We start from the raw sequence: 16,229 nt of genomic DNA, 5'->3' as shown, positions 1-16,229 counted from the left end.
GAGATCAAACCCGAGTTTCCTACAACTCCTGCACTGGCAGGCGGATTCTTTACCACTGAGCCACTTGGAAGCAATTGCTATGACATGTAAGCCCCAAATCTCAGTGGCTTAGCGAGGAGAGATTTATTTCTTTCCCACATGAAGTCTAAAATGGGTGCTTCTGTGCAAGGACTGACTCAGGGAACCAGGCTACCTTCCTCTAATTGCTCTACTCTCTTCCACTTATGAAACCTACCTTCACCATATACATTAAGCCAGGAATGGGAAAGGGTGTGGAGGTTGGTATGGAAGAGTGTTTATAGTATCCAGGACTGGAAATGGAGATAATCACTTTCACATTCTATCACAAAACCACTACCACTCACTTCAATCACAAGGCCACATCTAACTGCTGGGAAATAGAGTCTAGCTGTGTGTCCAGGAAGAAGAACAGTTTTGGTGATCACTAGTGGTCTGTAGCATGGTGAAATCAAATGTGGCTGTAAAACAGGATAAGGAAGCTCTTGATGTAGTCATATTTGTGTAAAAAAGTAAGGTACAGTATCACTTATGTAAAAGCGAGAACGTATGTATTCATGTTTACCTGTATACCATAAGTAAGCTCTGCAAAGACACAAGAAACTCACCTGTCTGGGTAGGGAGTGGGCAACTGTGTGGAAGGGGAAGACTTCTGTATGCTCCTGATTTTAGAGTTATGTGAATATATTACCATTAAAAAAGCTGAAGAGGCCTGGACCAATCTGAAGGAATTTAGCGAAGTGGGGAGAAAAAAAAAATTTTTTTAAATGTGGATCACTTTCAAAGTCTCTGTTGAATTTGTTACAACATTGTTTCTGTTTTATGTTTTGGTTTTCTGACCTGGAAGCATGTGGGAATCTTAGCTCCCCCACCAGGATTCTGCACCCCAGGCATTGGAAGGCAAAGTCTTAACCACTGGAAGGCAAAGTCTTAACTACTGGATCTCCAAGAAAGTCCCATGAAGGGGAGAATTTAGATACAAAATCTTGGGCTAGATTTTACTGAGAGCAAAGGAAGGCACAGGTTCAGGGCAGAGGCTGGACAGTGAATCCTAGAGAGATTTCCTGAGCCCTTTAGCAGGCAGCTGCAGTGGCTGTTTATATAACCATGTCCTGAAGGCTTCTGGGGGCAACCAGAAATAGATGAGTGCAGAGCTTGTTAGAGTGAGCAGACTCACTCTGCTGGGTAAAAGTCAGGACAGATATCAGAGGAAGTAGAACCTGAGATGCTTTCGGTACAAGCAGTCCTTCCTTCAGAGCGAAGTAGAGGGGCAGCAGGAGCACCCCATTCTGCCCTTGATTTGGGGCAAATATCATCCCTCCTGTTGTAAGGCAAGGATCTAGATGAAGAGAATTCTTATTCTTTTTTTCTTGGCTGTGCTCTGTGGCTTCCAAGATCTTAGGTCCCTGACTGGGGGTTGAACCCAGGCCCCTGCAGTGAAAGTGCTGAGTCCTAACCACTGGACTATCAGGGAATTCCTGAGAGTTCTCATCCTTAATGTGTTCTTCTACTGACTGGTCACATAACTTCAGTTTATTCATTTATTAATAGATATTTGAGTATCTACCTGGTCCAGATATTACAGGTGGTAAGATTATAAACATAAAGGTGAAAGACGTGGTTTTCAGAATTCCTGCCTACAGGAGGCTGCTCAGTCCATGGATGGCCTGAGTGGCTGCTCTCCAGTGGGCAAGAGGTGCTTAATAACGTGGTTTTGGAGGGCTCGCCCACTGTATTGTGCTTCTGTGTCATCGCCTCCCTGTTTCTTCCTCTTGCCCCGAAGAGTCACTAAAAGAGCACCCCTGCCTTTCTGACTTGGCTTCCTTCAGGGCGGCATTGACATGAGCCGTGTGGCTGTAATGGGACATTCATTTGGAGGGGCCACAGCTATTCTGGCCTTGGCCAAGGAGACGCAATTTAGGTGAGTTTCCCAGTGATGCTGCTGTTAGCTCCACATGCCATGCGACCATTCAGCAAGTATTATGTACCCTGCACTGTTTTGGGAGGTGGGGGTTCAGTGGTGAAGAAGAAAGCAAGGTAAACAAAGTAACAAGTAATCAGATCCCCAGCAGGCAAGTGCAAGGAAGAGAAGAAAACAGGCTGATAAGCTAGAGTATCTGGAGGCTTCCTTGCTGCTGCTGCTGCTGCTGCTGCTGTGTTGCTTCAGTCGTGTCCGACTCTGTGTGACCCCATAGACAGCAGCCTGCCAGGCTCCCCCATCCTTGGGATTCTCCAGGCAAGAACACTGGAGTGGGTTGCCATTTCCTCCTCCAATGCATGAAAGTGAAAAGTGAAAGTGAAGTTGCTCAGTCGTGTCCGACTCTTAGGGACCCCGTGGACTGCAGCCTACCAGGCTCCTCCATCCATGGGATTTTCCAGGCAAGAGTACTGGAGTGGGGTGCCATTGCCTTTTCCGGAGGCTTCCTTGAGAAAGTGACGAAAGCTGAGACTTTAAGGAAAAGAAGTCAACCTACGTAAAGGTCTAGAAGATCAGTCTAGGCAGAAGGAACAGCTAAAGGCCCTGAGGTAGAAAGAAGTTTGCTGTGTTAGTGTAGGAGGAGCACAGAGGGGACAGGGGCGGGGCGTATGGGGGGAGTCGCGCAGGATGGGGAACTATGTGATTAGGGAGATAAACCGGCCAGATCACAGGGCCTTTTGGCCAGAGTAAGGAAGTTAGATTTTATTCTAAGTGTGATGGGAAACCACTGAAAATTTTTAAGTATAGAAAAATCTTATTTACATTTAAAAACCACTCTGTGAAGAATGGGGGTTTCTCTAGTGGTTCAGCAGTAAAGAAAGAGCCTATTATGCAGGAGATGCAGGTTCGATTCCTGAGTTGGGAAGATCCTATGGAGGAGGGCATGGCAACCCACTCCAGTATTCTTGCCTGGAGAATACCATGGACAGAGGAGCCTGGCAGGCTGCAGTCCATGGGGTCTCAAAGAGTCTGACACAACTGAATCAACTTAGCACGCACGCATACGTGTGAAGAGTTGGCTGTAGGACAAGACTGGAAACAAGGAGTCTGGTTAGAGGGAGGTGATTTTAGAGTCAAGGTGGGAGATGAGGGATTTGCATTAGGATGGAGGAAGTGGGCTGGAGAGAAGTGATGGAGTCAGGATCGGTTTTAGAATTTTCCAGACTTAGTGATGTATGAGAAAAGGAAAGAGAGGAATCGAGGTTTTTCATTTGTGTGCCCATCATTTGAAGGGAAGATGATCGTCCTTTATTGAGATGGAAGAGATCGGGGGTGGGGGGGTAGGATGCTAACCTTAGGACCTTAGTTTTGCCCTTGGTGACAGAGATTGCTGCTTGACAAACTGGCCATGACTTGGAGTTGCGGCCCTAGGGCGGCTTTCCCTGACCACCCTACCGTGTATGCTCTGGGCTGACTTAGCAGCTTGTATTATCAGGGCACTAAGCTATATTTTGCTGCCTTATGTGTTCTGTCTACACTGCTCCCAGAGCTCCCAGAACTGTGTCATTAATCTCTGGATCCACAACACAAGGCTTAAGCACAGAGTAGGTACCGGATAAGTGGAATGAATGAGTAATGAATGAAGTGTCATTCTGTGTGACGCAAGTCTGCTGCCTGAAAGTAGACCCAAGAGAAGAAGGAGATCAGATCCTTGCTTTCAGAGAATTTAAAAATCTAGAAGGATTTTTGGTGGCTTATAAAGAAAGCTGAGTGCTGAAGAATTGATGCTTTTGAACTGTGGTGTTGGAGAAGACTCTTGAGTATCCCTTGGACAGCAAGGAGATCTAACTAAGCCATCCTAAAGGGAATCAGTCCTGAATATTCATTGGAAAGACTGATGCTGAAGCTGAAACTCCAATACTTTGGCCACCTGATTCGAAGAACTGACTCATTTGAAAAGACCCTGATGCTGGGAAAGATTGAAGGCGGAGGAGAAGGGGCCGACAGAGGATGAGATGGTTGGATGGCATCGCTGGCTCAATGGACATGAGTTTGAGTAAGCCCCAGGAGTTGGTGATGGACAGGGAAGCCTGGCGTGCTGCAGTCCAGATAATTTAGTCGCAAAGAATCAGACACGACTGAGCTACTGAACTGAACTGAAAAGTGATCTCTAAAAAAGATCCTCACCGAAGGATGTGGGCCCTGGTTCCCCTTCCTGGCTTTCTGAGCCTTTGCCTCACTAAAGGGAGAACTGCACTCTCCCCTCACTACCCTAACTGTCCTTGCTTGGGTTTCTCCATGGCAGTCCCACGTATCTGGTCTTGTTCCAGGTGTGCTGTGGCTTTGGACGCTTGGATGTTTCCTCTGGAGCATGACTTCTACCCCACGGCCCGAGGCCCTATCTTCTTTATCAATGCTGAGAAGTTCCAGACAGTGGAGACTGTCAACTTGATGAAGAAGATTTGTGACCAGCACCACCAATCCAGGATCATAACTGTCCTGTGAGTAAGCCCCAAGGTCATGCCTAATCTCCAGGGTCTGCTCCATTTTCTTCTCAGCTGTGTGGCTCCCTCTAAATTATCTGGAAGTTCTACCCATGGATAGAATGTCTAAATACCTCCTGTATCTCAGAATCTTCATGCCTTTCAAATTTCATATCTGTCCTTCTCCACTTAGCTCTACCTGCAGTGATTTCTTCACTAGTCGGTATGACTTTATGGCAGGATTTACCTTTTGCTTTCTGGAAAAGGAAATCGTGGGATTGTGCATTGCAGAGGAAGAGGTGTGGGTCTGGGTGGACTCCAGGAATCTCTAATCTCCTTTGGGAATTTTATTGAGTCTTTTGGAGAGTGGGGAGATAGCAGACCTGTGACATTCACAAGACAGATTTTTAGAGACCTTCGTGAAAACCTAAATTCAGGTATCTTCCATAAACCATCTATTTTCTGCCTTAGAAAAACCACATTCTTTTCACGTCCATCATTAGCACCATCAGGTGGTTTGATTTTAGGAGCCATTTTTCACAGACAGAAGATTTTGAGTGACTTTAAGAAATGAACTTTACCTAAGAAGTGGCCTACAGCTACAGTTGAAGGGCTAAAGTCTCACTGATAAATCTCCGACTTGATCCTGCCCTGTACTTGAGCCAAATAACACATGTGCTTCAAGGAGCCCGAATCAGCAAAACAACAAGTAACTACGTGTCATGGACCTCTGTACTCATTCAGGTGGTTGAAATGTCAGATCCGAGGGCCGGACTGCTAGAGGCCTGCTCAGTAAACCATGGCTTCTTCCCTTGCCCACATTGGCCCATGCTGTCTTCCATGGGGCCAGCCTCTCCCCTTTCATTTTGATTTCATGGCAGCAGAAAACTGCTGGAGAGTTTCCCCAAGTCATTGAGATTCAGGATAATTGTGACCTCTAGAGGGAAGCGGGGGTGAGAGCAGTTGGAAAAAGGTATGCAGGGACTGTAGATTTAACTCTTGGCAACGTATTATTTCTTAAACTGAGTGCTGGATACTCAAAGTATCCATTATATTTTTCTTTATACTTTCCCATGTGCCTTAAATAATACATTTTAAAGTCAGCTTTTCTTCAGCATATCAAACAGAGTTTGGCATTTAGATCTTCCTTCCCTCATTGAATTGACTAGTAAATTAGTTCTGAGTAATTTAGCTCAAAATGAACCTTGTGAGAATTTCACCTTCAAATTAAGTACATTTGATGTCAAATGACAAATTGTAGTCCAGAAACCCTCTTTTATAAGCACTTGCCCTAACTTTCCTGATTATTTAAAGGCAAGTTATTATTTTTTTTCTGGTTTGCTTTGTGGTGCAGTTCTGAGCTAAAGAAAGAGCTGATATGTTTTGTGAATGTTCAGAAGTCATGGGGTAAGAGCCAAGGGGTGATAGTTCATAATAACATGGGAGTGGCAGGGCCTCCAGGCCTCACCTCCGTGCCCTGACCCCTCTTCAGCTGACTCTGCCTTCTCCCTGCACAGCCAGGCCTTGTGGTCTCAGAGTTGAGGCAGCTTTGCAGCCAGGCTCACCTGCTTTCAAACCTTAGCTCTGTCTCTTACTAACTGTGTGAACTTGGGTAGACCATTTCTCTCCTTTGGTTGTTTCAAAGAGGAAAATACTTCCCTTACTAGATTGTTGTGAGAATTAAGTGAGATAATGCATGTAAAGCACCTTGCACATTGTGGGTGCTTAAATATTTGTGTGCCTTGGCTTCTAGACCCCTACTAGATATTCATTTTTCTTTTCCTCTAGTGGTTCTGTTCATCGGAGTCTAACCGACTTTGTTTTCGTGGCTGGTAACTGGATTAGTAAATTCTTCTCCAGTCACACCCGTGGAAGCTTGGACCCCTATGAAGGTCAGGAGACCGTGGTGCGGGCCATGTTGGCCTTCCTGCAGAAGCATCTTGGTAAGCAGAGAACTGGAGCTTATGGGGCAGCTGGGGAGTACACTGCTTCAAGGGTCAGCCTGCTCCGTCCCTAGAGACTTTTAATAGTTTGAAGAACTGATATTCTAGTTAGCTGCTTTTTGGTTACAAGGACTAGAGATTCACTAATTTACCTTGAGGAAAAAGGGGAGTTTGTTTATGAGAGTACCGCTGGCCAGATGGGAAGGGAAAATTTATAGGAACGGAGGTAGCTTGTAGGACTGACTTCTGTCTCTTGGGCTCAGTCTCTCTGTCTCTTCCTCCCGTGGTATTTCTGTTTCTCTTTACTCCAGTTTCCTCTGTACTTTCCGCTGTGCTTTTCCTCTTGCTGATAACATCTACTTATTTGTAGTTTCTACTTCCTCATCACTTTGGTCGGCTTGAACCACTTGCATCTTGTTCTCTCCCTCATGGTATCCCTTTCATCTTCAGCTCCTGCTGGTCACCACCACATTTTCAGAAATTTCTTAGACCAGATTCCCAAGAGAGACAGCTTGGTGGTACCAGCATCTTTACCCGCCAAAACATACTGTAGGCCCCTGCCCAGCCTGGGCCCGGAGCTCTTTCGATCAGATGTCTCTTTTTGATCCAGTCAGAATGGAGGAGGCTACCTTACTGTGCCAGGCTGACCCCTCAGCAGGTGCTGTGCAGAGGGCAGCGTCCTTCAGAAGGGAGCCATGCTGGCCTGGGATACTAAGGCTTGACCTAACTCTAACCTAAGACCAAGACCTGAGTCTTTGTAAATCCACCCCACTTGCCCTGGGTATCACCCTGAGAAGCCTCAGACCCCTTGCACATGACAACTCTTTAGATATTTGAAGTCACCTCTGGTGTCCTCTCTGTTCATTAAGCGAAATGTTCCTCGTGCCTCCATCCGTTCCCTGTGAAATTTCCCCCTTTGAGTGGGCTGTTCGTTGGTGTGCCTTTGAATGTGTGCTGCCCTGACTTGAATACAACATGCCAGGTATGGTCTGGCCAGTGCCTGGTACCGTGGGACTGTTGCCTCTGTGTTCTGGACGCTAGACTTCCAGCTGGATGGCCTGAGTGTATTAACCTTTCCACCAAATACTAAAAAAATTGGATTTGGATTGAGTTTCCTTTAAAAATGCCTCTATCTTATTTTGTTATTTCTTTCTTTGGCTGAACCTTAGTTGCAGCATGCGAACTCTTAGTTGCAGCATGTGGTATCTAGTTCCCCGACCAAGGATCGAACCCAGGCCCCCTGCTTTGGGAGTGTGGAGTCTGAGCCACTGGACCACCAGGGAAGTCTCTGAATCTGTCCTGTTTTGAATGTACTGACTTTTTAAATCTAAATTTGTGTTTCAGTGTTTCTGCCTGTTTGTTTCATCTTGCTCATCGTGAGCCATTATACTAGCATGAGTTTAGAGCCTTTAGGGTTAGTAGAGAAGGCAATGGCACCCCACTCCAGTACTCTTGCCTGGAAAATCCCATGGACGGAGGAGCCTGGTGGGCTGCAGTCCATGGGGTCGCTAAGAGTTGGACACGACTGAGCGACTTCACTTTCACTTTTTACTTTCATGCATTGGAGAAGGAAATGGCAACCCACTCCAGTGTTCTTGCCTGGAGAATCCCAGGGACGGGGGAGCCTGGTGGGCTGCTTTCTATGAGGTCGCACAGAGTCGGATACTACTGAAGCGACTTAGCAGCAGCAGCAGCAGCAGCAGAGACCTTAGAGCATCATTCTTATCACCTGGCAAGAGAATAATGGATCTGTCTCAAGACTTTAATGGGCCCTGACTACATGGTCTGCTACTCACTTTCCCTGTTTCCTCTTAGGCACCGTATCATTCAGTTCAGTTCAGTTCAGTCACTCAGTCGTGTCTGACTCTTTGCGACCCCATGGACTACAGCACACTAGGCCTCTGTGTCCATCACCAACTCCTGGAGTTTACCCAAACTCATGTCCATTGGGTCAGTGATGCCATCTAACCATCTCATCGTCTGTAGTCCCCTTCTCCTCCTGCCTTCAATTTTTCTCAGCATCAGGGTCTTTTCAAATGAGTCAGCTCTTCTCATCAGGTGGCCAAAGTATTGAAGTTTCAGCTTCAACATCAGTCCTTCCAATGAACACCCAGGACTGATCTCCTTTAGGATGGACTGGTTGGATCTCCTTGCAGTCCAAGGGACTCTCAAGAGTCTTCTCCAACACCACAATTCAAAAACATCAATTCTTTGGCACTCAGCTTTCTTTATAGTCCAATTCTCACATCCATACATGACTACTGGAAATGATCTTTCTCCATCAGAGGGCAGACAGACTGAAAACTGTATCATTAGGGAAGAGCTAAAGATGACAGAGGAGGGATTTCCCTGGTGGTCCAGAGCTTAAGATGCTGTGCTTCCAGTGCAGGGGGCATGGTTTCAATCTCTGGTCTGGAAACAGATCCCATGTGACTCATGATGAAACCAATAAAAATTAAAAAAAAAAAAATTAAAGATGACAGGGGCCCTCTCCATGGCATGATTGGATTCCATTGAGTAGCCATGTCCTCTGAACTAAGATACTCATTACTGGAGACCATCTGATGATTAGGAGAGTCTTAGACTGAGGAAGATTGTTGAGGACAGGCTTGATGCCAGTCCTTCTGCTAAACTACTTTAGTTACTTCAGCATGTATAATCCTGAAGATGGCCCTTTCCAATGAGTGCTTGTGTTATTAACTTCGTTTTACAGATGAGGATAATAAAGCTTAGAGAATTTAAGTAATTTGTCAAGGTTATCTGGTTAGTAAGTGGAAAGCAAGAATTGGGACTTTCCAGGTGGCTCAGCGGTAAAGAATCTGCTTGCCAATTCAGGGGGTGTGGGTTTGATCCCTGGGCCAGGAAGATTCCCCTGGAGAAAGAAATGGCAACCCACTTAAGGATTCTTGCTTGGAAAATCCCATGGACAGAGGAGGCTGGGCCATGGGGTCGCAAAAGAGTCGGACACGACTTAGCGACTAAGCAACAACAAAGCCAGAATGCCCGCTAGACTGTCTGATTGGAAAGCCCCGGTGCTTCATGGCTGCACTGTTTTGCCAGTGGCTCCCAGGATACTCTCAGTCTTCAGGAGACCCAGAAGACAGATCCTAACCCTGATGGGAGGGAAAGGACAGCCAGAAGAGGAGCCTGTCTAGACAAAATGATACTTGTCTTTAATGTCAGAGATGAGGAAGGCTCAGCAGGCAAGAGTCTTCTAGACAGAAGGCACAAAGGCTGGTGTGGGCCTGGTCAGTTTTGCGAAGCTGTGTTTCATGTATCTGGCATTCAGGATAGTGAAATTGTTGGAAAATAAAGGTAGAGAAGTGGGCAGAAGCCAGATCCAGAAACCCATGTATGCCTGAAATAAGTTTGAATTTTATTCCATGGACTGTGAATGCCTTTCTTGGATAAGCAGGGGATTGTCATCATTAGACTTGTGTTTGTAGTCTGACTACATCATGGAGGATAGGCGAGATGGGACAGGTTGAGAGGGAAAAAGCCCAGGTAGGAGGCTCTTGCAGTATCCACTTGATAAGAGGTAAGACGGTAGAAAAAGGCGAAGGCTCTCAGCTTGGGGTACTTAGCTTTGCAAAGAGAGAAAAGCCTTTCTCTGAAAGGCCACTGCTGTTATGATGGCCATCCAGTACGTGTCGTGTGGGAAACTAAAATAGGTTGTAAGTGGCTCAGCTGAACCTCTCACCATTCCTAAAAAATCTCTCTGATCCTGGGAGCTCAGCTCAGTGCTCTGTGATAAACCAGAGGGGTGGTGGGTGGGAGGGAGTCTCAAGAGGGAGGGAATATGTGTATACTTAGAGCCGATTCACGTTGTTGTACAGCAGAAACCAATGCAAAATTGTGAAGCGATTAAGCTTAAATTAAAAAAATAAAATAGAAAACTTAAAATTACCTTTGATCCTAAAAATTATCTCTGAGAGCAGCGTTCTGCTGACACAGGGGTTGTGTTACCTTCTGTTAACAAGATTTGATGTGTCATGCAGCTCCTGTTTCCACCTGCTTATCCTCCCTGCCTCGCTCCTGGAAGACAATTTCACACCTTCGTCTTTCCCTTGAAACCTCTGTTACCTTCCTCCCCTATCTGGTCTCTCAGCTGATTAACTCTGTCTTCCACTTCACTCAGAAAATGGAAGCCATCAGTCCATCTTCGAATCCCAATACCGCATCTCCCTACCTTCTTGCAGAGACTCAGCCTTCCATCTGGTTCCTAGAGATTCCTACTCAGTCGTCTTACTAGGCCAACCCCTCCACTTGTGCACTGGATTTCACCCTCTGGTCTGCTCAAGAGAGCTGTTGTCAACAATTTTCTTTCTCTTTACATTAGATCATCAATTTTTCCCTGTCTGCGGGCTCATTTCATGCTGAAATTTCTCTTTTAAAAATTCTGTCTTGACCCCACACTTTGGCCCCCAGTTACCACCCTGTTTCCCTGACCCTCATGATAGCAGAACTCCTCACGTGAGTGTCTTCACTTTCTCTGATCCTTCTCTTCACTTTCTCTCTCAGGCTTTTGCATCCCACTCCTCCGTGAAACCTTCACAGTACTAAATCCAGCGGCCACCTCTCGTGCCTCATGTCACTGGAACTCTCAGCAGCTTCTAGGAGAGTTGATGAGGCCCTCTTCTGTGAAGCCCTGTCTTTACTTCCAGGACGCCTCACTGCAAATTTTCTCCCACCTCAGTGTCTGCTCCTCCTCCGTCTGCCTTGCTGCCTCCAGGCTCAGTGCTTGGACCTCTTCTCTACCTGTATCCCCCAATGCTGTCTGGTCTTCTGGCTTTAAATGCCATCTCCATGCTGAAAACTCTCCAGTTTGTCTCCAGTTCAGTCTTGCCCATGAACATCAGATTTATTAATTCAACATCTCTACTTGGCCTTCTAAGGGGAATCACACATAATAACAGCTTTCAACTGCAGTCTTTCCTTTCTCAGTTAATAGTAACTCCTTCCTTCGAGTTACTCAAGCCAAAGTCCCATTCTTGCCTCTTCTCTTACACCTCCCATCTAGTCCCTCAGAAAATCCTATTGGCCCTACCTTCAGAATACAAATAGAAAGTCATCATTTGTCACCACCCCCACAGCTACCATCCTGTCCAACTTGTCTGTCACTTAAGAGTTTCCTAACCGGTCTCCCTATTGCCTCCCCTGCCTCCCCACACAGTCCTTTCTTTTTTAAGGGCTTCCCTGTTAGCTCAGCTGGTAAAAAATCCACCTGCAATGCAGGAGACCCCAGTTTGATTCCTGGGTCAGGAAGATCCGGTGGAGAAGGGATAGGCTACCCACTTCCTGTTGCCACCCCTGTGTCCCCACACAGTCCTTTCTTTCTTTTTTAAACTTATTTATTTATTTGGCTGCATTGGGTCTTAGCTGTGGTATGTGGGGTCTTCACTGCAGTGCATGGGCCTCCAAGCTATGGTGCTCTGGCTTAGTTGCCCCATGGTATGTGGGATCCTGGTTCCTAACCAGGAATCGAACCCATGTCCTCTGCATTGGAATGTGGGAATTTTTTTCCCCCTCTAATAATATTTTGTGCTTTGAGATTTTGCACCTGAAAAAAATCATGTATTTTATTCTGGGCTGACCTTGGTCTTCATTGCTGTGTGCAGGCTTTCTCTAGTTCAGTGAGCAGGGGCTCCTCTGGTTGCAGTTCTCAGGCTTCTCATGGCGGTGGCTTCTCTCACTGCAGAGCATGGGCCCTAGGTGCATGCAGTTCTTGGGCTTCTCACGGTGGTGGCTTCTCTCGCCGCAGAGCATGGGCCCTAGGTGCATGCAGTACTCGGGCTTCTCACGGTGGTGGCTTCTCTCGCTGCAGAGCATGGTCTCTAGGTGCATGGGCTTTGGGAGTTGTGGCCTGCAAGCCCAGTGGTTGCGGGCTCTAGAGCACGGCCTCAGTAGCTGTGGTGCACGCACGGGCTTAGTGGTTCTGAGGCATGTAGAATCTTCCTGGACCAGGGATCGAACCCATGCCCCTGCCTTGCCAGGTGGATTCTTGTTCACTGTACCACCAGGGAAGTCCTACACATTTTAAAAAATGTTTACAATTTATCTTTGACTCTGCTGGGTCTTTGCTATGCAGGCTACTGTCTAGTTGCACTGTATGGGCTTCTCTTTGCGGTGGCTTCTCTTGTTGCAGAGCCCGGAGTCTAGGGCTCTCAGGTTTCAGCAGTTGCGGTACGTGGGCTCTTGGAGCACAGGCTCAGTAGTTGTGGTGCCCAGGCTTAGTTGCTCCACGGCATGTGGGGTTTTCCTAGATCAGGGATCAAACCCATGCCTCCTACCTTGGCAGGCGGATTCTTTACCGCTGAGCCACCAAGGAAGCCTGGAAGGAAGATTCTTAACCACTAGACCACCAGGGAAGTCTCCACACTCCTTTCTTTATCAAGCCTTCAGAGTGATCCTTTTAGAAAGAAAGCGAAAGTCGCTTGGTCGTGTCCAACACTTTGCAATCCCTGGACTATACAGGCCATGGAATTCTCCAGGCCAGAACACTGGAGTGGGTAGCCATTTCCTTCTCCAGGGGATCTTCCCCACCCAGGGAACGAACCCGCGTTATAGGCGGATTCTTTACCAGCTGAGCCACCAGGAAAGCCCCCTTTTAGAAAGGAAGCCATATCTTGTCACTCCACTGCTCAGGATCCTACAGTGGCTTCTATTTCTCTGAGAGGCAAAGTCAATGCCCAGCGTCCCTCCTGCGGCTCTTCCCTGGGCCTGCTTCCCTCTCGCTCCACAAGCCTCCACATCCCAGGCACAGTCCCGCTTCAGGCCTTTACCCTGCTGTTCCTGCTGCCTCGAATGTTCTTCCTGCGTAATCTCGTGGCTCACTCTCACCTCCTTCGCTTTTTCGCTCATATCTCACCTTCCCAGGGAGGCTTACGTTGACAACCCTCTTTAAAAACATTGTACCATCCCTTCCTCCCCTCAGCCCTGGTCCCCAGCCACCAGCACTGCCTCTGTCTGGCTCGCTTTTTTGCCACAGCACTGCTCACCTTTTCATATCCTATGTAGGTTCTTTTGTTTATTGTTGTCTCTGCCTCCTAGAATGTGAACTCTGTGAGGATGAGGGTTTCTATTTGTCTGTGGCTGTATTTCTGGCATCAGGAACAAACTGTGGCACACAGCAGTGTGCTCTGCATTTTGTTAAGTGATGATATGGCGCACTGTTCATCGAGGACCTATTCCCTGCCAGGGCCTTGGCAGGGCCTTGGGGATCTGAAGATGAAGGAGAGTGGTTGCTGCCCATGTCCCAGGTTTTTGTTTGTTTTGAACAGAAACACCATTTGCCTGCTCAGCTGTGTCCTGCTCCCTCAGCCTGGGCCTTGGGCCCTGCCTGACTGTTCTCACCGTGTCATTAGCTCCGTCTGCCTATGGTCCCAGGGCCCTCTCTGGAGTCATACCTACTTTATGCTGCTTCATGATGTTCCTGTCCTGTTCTTTCTGCCCTTCGCTGAGGTGGCCATGGCTTCATATTCACTGGCTGGCTTGTGGAGGGTCTCTTGCTCAACAACATCCATGAGGCTGCAAGTGGTTTTTCCCCTTTCTCACCTGTTCTCACCCGGGTTTGAATTCTGTCTCTGCCACTTAACCAGTTTTATTGACATAGGATGAATCTGGTGGCTTTGCTGAGCCTGTTTCCTCAGCTGTAAAATTGGGTCAAGACACAGGGCTCCCCAGGTGGCGCTAGTGGTAAAGGACCTGCCTACAATGCAGGAGACTTAAGAGACGCAAGTTCCTTTCCTGGGTTGGGAAGATCCCGTGGAGGAGGGCATGGCAGCCCACTCTAGTATTCTTGCCTGGAGAATCCCATGGACAGAGGAGCCTGTAGGCTACAGTCCATGGGGTCGCAAAGAGTTGGACATGACTGAAGCAACTTAGCATGTATGCAGTACTTGACACATAGTGATATTATGAAAATTAAATGAAACAATGCATGTTTAGCAAAGTTCCTGGAATGAATTGCCCTTCAGTCAATGCTCCCTTCTGTTATTATTGTCGTTACTGAGTTGTTATGGGTTAAGCAAGTTGTTTAAGAAGCACGTGTAAAAAAGCGCCGAAAGAACAGTAGTTATCATTATGGCTTCCACCATCGCAACCACTATAACCAGTCACTGTAGTATCCCAGATGCTCCTGTCTCTGGGATGACCCACTAAATCCATGGTAGCTACTCTTTGATCTACCTTTACAAGTTTACCTAACCTTTCTGTGTTTTTTTTTCCCCATTCAGACCTGAAAGAGGACTATGACCAGTGGAACAACTTCATTGAAGGCATTGGCCCATCACTAACCCCAGGGGCCCCACACCATCTGTCCAGCCTGTAGGCACAACTGGTCATCTGTGGAAGGTCCCTGAGCTGAGTTCCCGTGTGGGGCCTGCCCAGGGATACCCTTGGCCTCCTATCAGGAAGTGATTGCCATGACCCTTCTGTGTTGATTGAGAGGATATAATCACACTGCTGATTGGTAACGGGGTACTTGAATCTCAGACTTGTCGATCTTAAACTCATGTTGGAACTTGGGTCACTTACTGATGGGCAAACGGGCATTCTGAGGACTGAGCCTTAATGGTATGGGGAACAAGCAGTGGGATGGGGCTGGGGAAGACCTAAGCCCTAAGCTGGGCACTATGAGCCCTATAAACCCAGCCAGCCAACACCCTCACCTTGGGCCAGTATGGCTTCTGCAGTGGAAGAAATGAAGCCAAAGGATGGAGGGAAAATTCCCACCATCCAGGCCTCTAGCCCAACTTAGCACTCTCTTCCTCCTTCTCTGCCTTTCCCTCCTCCCCAGGGCTGCTTGGTGAGTTCTGAGCACTTTGGGTGGCTTTCTAGGATCTGGACCACCATCAGATTTTTCTGTTTATTTTCAAGCCTTCTCATCGCATGAAGCATAGTCCTGGGGCATTTTGTCAGGAGAAGGTATACTTGTTAGCCTATAGAAGGGGCAGATAGCATTGTCATGAGAGCACGGGGAGAGAGGCTGAGGGACAAGGGGTACCCCATAAGCTCTGGATGTCTTAGAGTTTTGCTGAAAATCTCGCTTGACAGGAAACAACATAAGTAGGTAGATGGAGAAAGTAGAATAACAGTGCTAAGTAGCCATTTGAGCAGGCCCTCACCATGAAAGGGAGAGAGTTTGGTCAGTTCTAATGCAGGAAGCCATCTCTAGAGAGAAGTCTAGAAACATTTCGGTTTCGCCTCTTACCTCAGGTACTGTGAGCCTCCAACTTGCTCAGAATCAGGGTGCTCTAGTGGTCTGTCTTCTGGCTCTGAAGTCCTCGCCTCAGAGTGAAGTCAAGCTGTAGACTGAATTTCCGTTTTGTCCCATTTGTAATGTGAATGATATTAATACTCATGTTTGCCTAATGATCTGTTGGAGTATTTTCTATATTTAATCTTCATTACAGCAAGATGGGGAGCCATCTGGAAGTAACTTTTCCTTCTGTCTTTCTTTGATTGCTTACCGCGTATGCCAGTGTGGAAAACGATCTTTAAAAGGAAAGGAAGTCTTCCTAGGGATCTAGTTCAAAGCTCTCTGGGAGTATCAACCTCAGACACCCCTCTCTGCTACTCTAGACCTCTCACTTCAGTCCAAGTGGGAGACCCCAGAGGAGGCAAGAGAAAGAGGGAAGTGCAACTCTCTACGACAGGTCCAAGGTCAGCGTCACCAGAGCGAGCTGGGACAGTGTCTCCCGTCTGTCAGTAGCTGTTCTTTCTCAGAGGTGAAGCACCACGTCCAGGGAGGCTGTGGACCTACCTGGGAAGCCTCTGGATTCCAGTGAGATGTAGCGTAAGGAGGACGTCGTGAAAGCCCCAGGCTCTAGATTTCTATAACCTGGTTTCCTATCGCCAGGCTCCACC

At 47.4% G+C, this 16,229-nt stretch overlaps 1 protein-coding gene and 1 non-coding gene across 3 annotated transcripts in view; one reads left to right on the top strand and one right to left on the bottom strand.

The window, feature by feature from the left end:
• PAFAH2 (platelet activating factor acetylhydrolase 2) overlaps positions 1 to 15,801 on the top strand; it is a 35,403-nt gene extending 19,602 nt beyond the window's left edge. For both annotated transcript variants that reach the window (XM_086328981.1, XM_086328992.1), the window contains 4 exons: positions 1,848 to 1,939; positions 4,267 to 4,437; positions 6,208 to 6,362; positions 14,597 to 15,801. In XM_086328981.1, the coding sequence (XP_086185107.1) occupies positions 1,848 to 1,939; positions 4,267 to 4,437; positions 6,208 to 6,362; positions 14,597 to 14,691 (513 nt within the window). In that variant the 3' untranslated portion in view covers positions 14,692 to 15,801. The remainder of the gene's footprint in view (positions 1 to 1,847; positions 1,940 to 4,266; positions 4,438 to 6,207; positions 6,363 to 14,596) is intronic.
• TRNAE-UUC (transfer RNA glutamic acid (anticodon UUC)) lies at positions 1,421 to 1,492 on the bottom strand. The gene has a single exon. It is a non-coding gene; the product is annotated as a tRNA-Glu (tRNA).
• Positions 15,802 to 16,229: the final 428 nt, after the last annotated feature.

This window comes from Bos grunniens, chromosome 2, assembly GCF_055505025.1.
Source record: "Bos grunniens cultivar Pamir isolate PY7600 chromosome 2, Bosgru_T2T1.0, whole genome shotgun sequence".
In the NCBI taxonomy this organism is placed as follows: domain Eukaryota; kingdom Metazoa; phylum Chordata; class Mammalia; order Artiodactyla; family Bovidae; genus Bos; species Bos grunniens.
The sequence above is the reverse complement of the archived record's forward strand: the minus strand, read 5'-3'. Positions and strand labels throughout refer to the sequence as shown.